The sequence below is a fragment of the Salmo salar genome, chromosome 02 (assembly GCF_965601325.2).
Source record: "Salmo salar chromosome 02, fSalSal1, whole genome shotgun sequence".
In the NCBI taxonomy this organism is placed as follows: Eukaryota; Metazoa; Chordata; class Actinopteri; order Salmoniformes; family Salmonidae; genus Salmo; species Salmo salar.
In genome coordinates, this window is record NC_138292.1 from 46,366,858 (window position 1) to 46,374,857 (window position 8,000).

At 40.6% G+C, this 8,000-nt stretch overlaps 1 protein-coding gene across 1 annotated transcript; it reads right to left on the reverse strand.

Annotated features, from left to right (window-relative positions):
• Nucleotides 1-842: 842 nt before the first annotated feature.
• prdm13 (PR domain containing 13) lies at nucleotides 843-7,505 on the reverse strand. The gene is made up of 4 exons (XM_014168699.3): nucleotides 7,115-7,505; nucleotides 5,487-5,618; nucleotides 5,262-5,382; nucleotides 843-3,012 (listed from the first exon to the last, which is right to left on the reverse strand). The coding sequence occupies exons 1-4, from the start codon at nucleotides 7,286-7,288 to the stop codon at nucleotides 1,544-1,546; spliced, it is 1,896 nt and encodes a 631-aa protein (XP_014024174.1). The 5' UTR covers nucleotides 7,289-7,505; the 3' UTR covers nucleotides 843-1,543.
• Nucleotides 7,506-8,000: the final 495 nt, after the last annotated feature.

Here is an 8,000-nt window from a genome sequence, read left to right on the forward strand (position 1 = left end):
TCACTGCACGGTTAAAACTGTTCGTTATCTCTATAAGGAGAAGTTGACTTTATTTCGTGAATAGTGCATGTTGTCGAAGGTTTAGCTCTCTATCAAGATTGAGGTTGACTTAATTTCATTTCCAGCCAGGCATTTCAGCACACATTCGTATAAATTCATGAATGTGTTGGAAACGGACCATGTTTATTTATTTTCTTAATGAAATGTCGATTATTTTTTTTATTTGAATAAAATGTATCCAGTATGTATCTAGAAGCCTACTTGTTGCAGACCCCACGTTTTTGTTTGTTTTCAATTTACCTGGATTTTGTTGAATCTCTTACTTGTTGGATCAGACAATTGGTTGTAGACCATTTTGATGATGATGATATAATATATATATAACCTCTTTAATCAAATTTAATATTGTATTTACTAAGGTAAGAACCCAGTAGGCCTACTTTATATACGGCCCAACGCTTGTCGACTAGTCAATTCTTCTTTTTAATGGGTACACCATGCTCTACAGTGGTGAGATATATTGCGGGTTTACTGTAATGCGTACAGCCAAGCGTTTTGTCCGGGTGCGATAGCGTCCTCAGAGGAATTCAGAGGACACCCCATTTGAAAAACGTCTTCAAACTGAAATAATCTTAACTTTAACTGCACAGTTAATATAGAGACTAGCATCCTGATAACCCTGTCTACAATGTAGGCTAAAAGTGGAGTATCGAATTATTCATTAGTACACTAACCATGGCAGTTAAAAGCGAGGGGAATTTATTTTCTGTGCATTAGATAGCCTAATAAACAAGTAGGCTTGAGAGTAGACTATATATTTGAATCAAGCAAGTTACAAACAATTTCAAAGTTTTAAATTACATTTATTAAAAAGGAACAACTCAATGAACAAGAGGAAAAAATTGTCAATATACAATATCACTTATGAACAAACATACAACACTTTTTCACTAAACAATGAAATATCATATTCTTACATTTGTACATGATGCTGTTTAAATCAGATGTTATTTTCTAGTATAAACAAGATCCTTAAATAATGGATTGGTACTAACTGCTATACATATTTGCTGAGCCTTTTCAACTTTGCCCTAAAAACAATTAAATGCCAATTCAAGAAAGTGCAACATTTAAGTAATTGTAATTGAAATGAATGAAAAAATAGCAATAAGTGTTTTAAAGTGCAGCCGACCTCTATTTGGGGAACATATTGGCTACCAATTAGCATATACAAAAATAAATTCATTATCATCGGCTGTGATATTATACAATTCTGAAATCATACTGCCTATACTTTGTTCTTATCTGAAACGAATAGGACATTGTTGTAAAAGAAAAAGCTGTCATTTGAAAATTGTCTAGTCCTAATCAGATGTTGTTGTTTTTTAACAATTGCATTTTCAATAGCTATAAAACATACATAAATAACTTTCGCTCCTTGGGGAAATCATAAATTACACAGAAATATGTACAGGTAACCTGTAACCATTTCACAAAACATTGTGCCGTCTTTGCCATAGCCCTATACGTGTCAAAATCTCAATTAATCATCTATTTTACTGGATTCTTGGTCGCTCTGATCATCGGTGAAGCACACATCAACGTCGCTGTCATTGTCGCTCTTTTGTTCTTGATCCTCGAATATGCCATCGGTTTTGTCCTCAGCTTTTTTTATTGTTTGTCCAGGGTGCCTTGATTTGACATGACGCTCCAAATCCCTCCGGCGCACCAGCACCTTGCCACAGAACTCGCACCTGTACGGGGTGTTCCCCTCCGCGTGCAGACGGATGTGCTTATTCAGGTTGCTGGGGTCACCGAAAGGCCGAAAACAAACTTTGCACTTCAATGGTTTGTACCCTGTGTGAGTTCTCATGTGAATCTTGAGTCCGTATTTCCGAGAGTACAGTTTACCACAGTAAAGACATAAGTGTCCCTTTTTGGGCTTCCCTGAGCCTGTGTTAGCAGTGGGCATAGAGTCGAGCCTGGTTCGGTTCTTTTCAACGGCTATTTCAGACAACTGTTGAGTGTGCATGGCTATCTCCCTGTCAATGTTGGTTATTGAACCCATGTCTTGGTTGAGTGCAGGTGCGCCAAAGTAGGACATTGTCTCCGGGTATTTTAGGAGATTGCTAAAATGGAATTTCAGTGGGTAGTATGGTGAACTATAAAGCAGCTCCCCGTTGTACACGGTGAATGGCATGAGGGGGATATTGCAATCTCCATTATATGGCTTGACGCCATCAAACTGAGGCAGAGAAAACCTCTCAAAATGGAATCCAGAGGACATCTGAGAGTAGCGCGAGGGGGACAGTCCAGAGTGCATCCGGCTCTCCACGTGCTTGAAAGCCGATGTCTCCTCAAAATGAGGTATTAACGGAAAACTCCTGATGGCGTTTGCGCACGGGACCACGGGAGATGTAGAATCTAATGGATGGACGCACTTGGAGGGATGGCTTACGGTCAAAGGTTCATTCAAGGCTCGCGTTGATTTCATGTTCCCTAAGAGTTTGCTGAAGCCTAGTCCATTATGCTTCCCATTAGTTTCCTCTCTGTAGACGTCAGCCGCGGGGACCTTGGATTGGCCCATGGGCTTGAATGCAGAGCGCACGCCTGGGTGGAACCCCATGTTGCTCAACATTGAAGACGTTGCGCCAAGGCCCATGAGATGTCCGTGGTTTCTGGCCGAGGTAACGCTCATGTCAAGTGCTCCGTCCTGCTCCTCAGAGCTGGGTTTCTTTGCTAGGCCAACTTTGTTGAGGAAAGGTGAGGAAGACACGGTCCGTCTGACAGAGTCTGAGATGGAGGTGTTGTGGCCGTTCCTGGGCGCGGCGGAGGTGTAGGGAATGTCCCCGGATTTGGGTGACCTGCTGAAGCTGTCTGTGCTCCTGGCCTGCTCGCTGTTCACAAAGCTCCGCCCGTTGCTCAGAGCGCAGTGGAAATGGACGTGGGCCTTGAGTGTGTTGGGATATTTAAATATTCTCCAGCAGTACCAGCAAATGTAGCGTTCTTCACCTGTAGAGAAGCAGAGAGACATACGGTTTATATCGATGGGTCTCCATATTCCTGAATCTCCCCACTTCTGTCAATAAAGCACTTTCAATCTTGAACATGTGTGTTACTACACATTTCTATCTATTGCTTTGTGAGTGTAGAAGCCTATTATCGGGTGCTTTACGACTGATGTTCCATCTGCAGAAGCTCCCAGTGGTCTATTAGAGTAACCTCAAACTGTACTGTTATTTTGTGCCACATGCAGATCTTTACCGTTTCTTATTTAAATGTTTTGGGTAAATCCCTTGAGATGAATCTACTCGTTTCCAATGGGATTCATGTTTTGAATAGGCGACAGAGTATATTAACCCTATCCACCTCATCAAACGTGAGCAATGACACAAGTTGAACAATAGGAGGTCAATTATATAGATGTAATGATTTTGTAATCCTTATAGGGCTGTTGTTTATCATCACCATCAAAAGAGCAAACGCCCCGTCCAATCTGTCGCTCCGAAACCAATACGTTGAATAGGGGGACTTTCTCTGTGCTCTTTCCCGTAGAAGTGACAGCAGCTGTTGCTTGAAATCGCAAATCGCAATAGACAATAAGGCTGGCCCATCTGTTAACGCAAAATAATAGGACGCGTATGTCAAGGAGCGCCCGGTGTATTGGACGGAGAGCAGCAGAAAGTGCTTCGCCACAAATCAGGGCAATAAACATCCCACATAAAAGTTAGCATTCATTAGACAACAATACCTTATGTAGCCAGCTAATTTACCGTAAAGCACCTTTTTTGAATTCATTTGCTTTCGAGTACATGAATATTAATGAGGCGATGACATTTGTTAACCTCTGTCCCCCTATGAATTACTATCGTCTGCTTTGATGATTGTTAAAACACGCCTATCCCTGCTTTTAAATTGCGGGTTTATCCCATGTGCCGGTCACTGTAATTAGTGTAACAGTCGAATATAATTTTGGTAGGCTATATCTTGAAAATGATTGTCAGGCCCTCCATTTATCATGCCCAATTCATCTCAGACAGAGTAATTACACACACTCTTAGAAAAAAAAGATTATAGATAGATCCAAATAGGGTTCTATTGCTTGCTTCATATATGGCAGCCCTAAAGGTTCTATATAGAATCCCTTAAGGGGTACCATATATGCAGCAAGCATGGAACCCTTTTTCGTTCTATCCAGAACCTTTTTTTTCTACGAGTGCAGTAATAGATCGGTATTGGTATTTTGGTATTTTATTAGGATCCCCATTATCTGTTGGAAAAGCAGTAGCTACTCTTCCTGGGGTTCACACAAAACATGAAACATAATACAGAACGAAATCGCAAATCCGTGAAAGAATTTAGACTAGGCATTATAATTTCATCTAAACACAGTTATCGAATTTTCCTGAGTAGGCGGTATCCGTTAGGTGTATTCTGATTAAACCGGAATATTTTGCTGGTGACCATATGATTAGGCTATAATTCGACAAGCCCATGGCATCGACGCCACTGTTGGAATATCCAGATAATATTTTTTTGGGAGGAAAGTTATTATTATTATTATTTTCTGTTTATTACACTAGCACAACGAAGCTTAGTAGGTAGTGGTTGGGCATATTGCTGGCTGTTTTACACATTTGAATTTTATTATTGAATTGTTTACAATGAAATTCTGTCAAGCCTATTTAGTTAACAAGACCATTTCACTTTTTAATGTAAATAAAACCATCAAATTAACCCGGAATCGAAATGTATGCTCTGGGGATGCACATTTGCCAACCGTGAAAATATTGGCCTACAACCTTTCCACAGAAATGGATTATAATAAATGGACGCCAAGGTTTGGACAGTCACTTAACTGTGCAATGATGGAACTCACAAAATGTCAAAGCCAGTAAGCAGCAGCATCAGGCCTATACTGTAGCCTAATCCATTTCTATTAAAACTTTTGTTTGGACAATAGCACAGGGGTTAGAGCGTTGGGCCAGTAACCGAAACCCCGAGCTGACAAGGTAAAAATCTCTCGTTCTGCCCCTGAACAAGGCAGTTAACCCACTGTTCCTAGGCCGTCATTGTAAATAAGAATTTGTTCTTAACTGACTTGCCTCGTTAAATAAAAATAAATAATCATACATGTGGATTTCGATCGTGCATTGAGCGTGTTGAACCAACCGGCAAACAAATATCCATGATCAATTTTTGGTTACTTTTTTCATCGTTGTGTATGGTTCCATTACAGGGTCATTCTACAGTGTTCTTACCTTTCTCGTCGTGTGTTGGAGTGGCAGTGGTAGGGATGTCGCACCACTGAGCCAGAGTGTTGGAGTACCACACACTCAGCTCCTCGCCTGCTGGGATCTCCGTCAGCACACGATAGAAAATCTAACGTAAAAGAGCAACGTTAGATGCATGCAACTAACTGTTTCAGCTTGAGTTTTTTTATTGACTTGAGCTTTATGCGTTTTCAAATAAAGCACAATACTGACCTGCCCACCAGGTAGATCTGAGACAGCCTCCAAGTTCTGTTCTTGACTGTTTCTGGCCGCCCGGATGCACCCAATCCAGTCTGGCACAGGGCAACCTGATTCATCCACGATTTCCCCTCTCAGCAGCCGAATCTAGATTCACAACATGGATGGTTCAACGTTAGCAATTATGCTAATAAAGGCCCACCATTTGATAATAACGTTCGATCAAATCACAGCTCGCTAAAAGGCCGGCAGCCGCAGTTTATAATAGTTTACGAATAGATCAGAAACAGAGTTTCATATTTGATATTGTGACGTCACGCTTGACCGCAATTGGAGCATAAAAAAGCTTTGTGTTTCTTTTCGTATAGGCTTAGCACATTCAAGGCTTTAGTTTTAGAAATATTGGTTTATTAAATAGTGAATTAAATATTTGTAAATGTGATTGTTATTATGCCCAACTGCTAAATGATAGGCTACTGTCTACCTTGAGGTGTGGCAATGCGTTGAATGCGTCTTTATCCGCTATGTTAACCAGCGGTGATAATTTACCAGGGAGAATGACACATAATTGAGTTGATATGGGAAACGAATTTGAGAAGTGTCAAAGGGTTTCTAAACTGTTCAAGCAAATTAAAGATTGAAGCGTGACATTTGACACGGAGATTGCACCTGATGCATCACATGGAGCCCAGGGCGATGCATTTAGCCGCATCAATCACAAACGACGACAGCAGGGCGTAGGCCTATGCCTATATTTATAATGCAGTTATAATGAAGGGTACTTATCTATTGGTTTGTTAAGGACCATAAACTCACCAATAAACAATTAGCCTGTATAAAAAAAATATGTTAAATCAATGAATAAACATTAAATGAAAATAGAAATAGCATCCATTTCTGGTAGTTCCATATTGTATTAATAAAGATATGTTGCAGGAATGTTATTTTAGATGTTCTATATATTTCTATAGGCTATATTTTATCATTTCTTATCCATATTCTTATTTTATACCTCGAGGCTGCGGTCTATGCCTTAGCATCTTTCCATGGCCGGAGTGCATTAAAATTACATGGTTAATTTTAATAACTTGCCTACTAGCCTGTGAAATTTAAAGTGGACGAGGAAATGAAATCTCACATAGCACCCCAGGTCGCCCTATTAGGGCGGTTAAGTAAAGGCACAGAGTGACAAGTCGTCCCACTAATATAACTCAATTATTTCCAACCTGACAGCACGAACCAATTAATAACCGAAGGCCCAATGAACTTTGACAGGTCTGGTTCAAAATGTTTAAAAAATCACTGTGTCCCCTTTACCTGCCCTGATAATTAAATGTAGGTCCTTATGAAAGAAAATAATGTTTTCGAAATTCATCCATTATTCATATCAGTCTTATACATAAATAATAATATGAGTATTAATATAGGCCTAAAAGTGATAATGGTTATAATGGAATGATCTGTAATTTAACAGGATCATCTTTATTAGAATGCCACTGTAGACACTTTTTTCTTCCGTTAGTTTGTAATTCAATTCGGAAGCCTGCAAAAATCATCCCACAAAAGCAGAATTGTAAAAAAATATTTTTCAGAAATAATTAGGAATAAATCATATTTAATGCCATAATAAAAACTGTGCTTACCTTTCTCTTGGTTACGACCTCTTTGCGATCAGTAACGTATTTCCCTAGTTTGAAGATGCCCGGCACCGGTCCTATCCGCAGGCCGGCCGGGATGCTGCAGTCGGCAAACACACTGGTAGTGGATGCCCGAGTTGCTTGCATGGCTGGCTCTCCGTGCAGTGGTTTGAGAACCATGAAGACCACGCAGTGACTGATTGAGACAAGAAGGAGTCACAGAGATGAGGACAGGCCAATCTCCGCCCGCAAAGTGATGCGGTGGCGTATGTGATCCGGCTTTTCTAATGGAGCAGCAAGGTACCCCCTCGACACATTAACGCGCAAGGGCGAGCAGTATGCGCGCGGTGTGAGAGAGTTTGGCTCTTTCGGCAGCTGTGGGGAGAAAACGGGCTGAGATGGTCACATGGAGACTTTCCCTCACCCTTGCACATAATGAATTGCTCCAAAAACGGCCAGGAGACAATGGGCCAGGCGACCTTCCCATCCCCAAAATCCAATTTGTCAAGGGCAGAGAAAAAAGAGTGCAGAATCAAAGGTCTGGAGCTACCATTAATCCTCAGCATGTGGCTTTGTACCCCAGACAGCTCCGATATTTTAACTGACAAATCCACTGTATAATTTCTCCATAAATTCTCCCCTTTTTATTGTTCTTTTACAAACCAGTTTTTGGAAATCAGTCACTACTTTAAATCTACTTGGTTGCGTTATTTTGGGTTTATATACTTCAAAGCTCTTTATTATCTCCGTTTGGCTGCATTGTGTGTCCCTAGTTTAACAAAAGGAGCAGGAATGTTTGGAAGACTTGTTAACTTCTATTGACTCCCGGCGTGTGCCGGGTTGAGATCGGGCAGGTACCAGAACCACCAGAAAAATAGCAACAGCTTTCAAA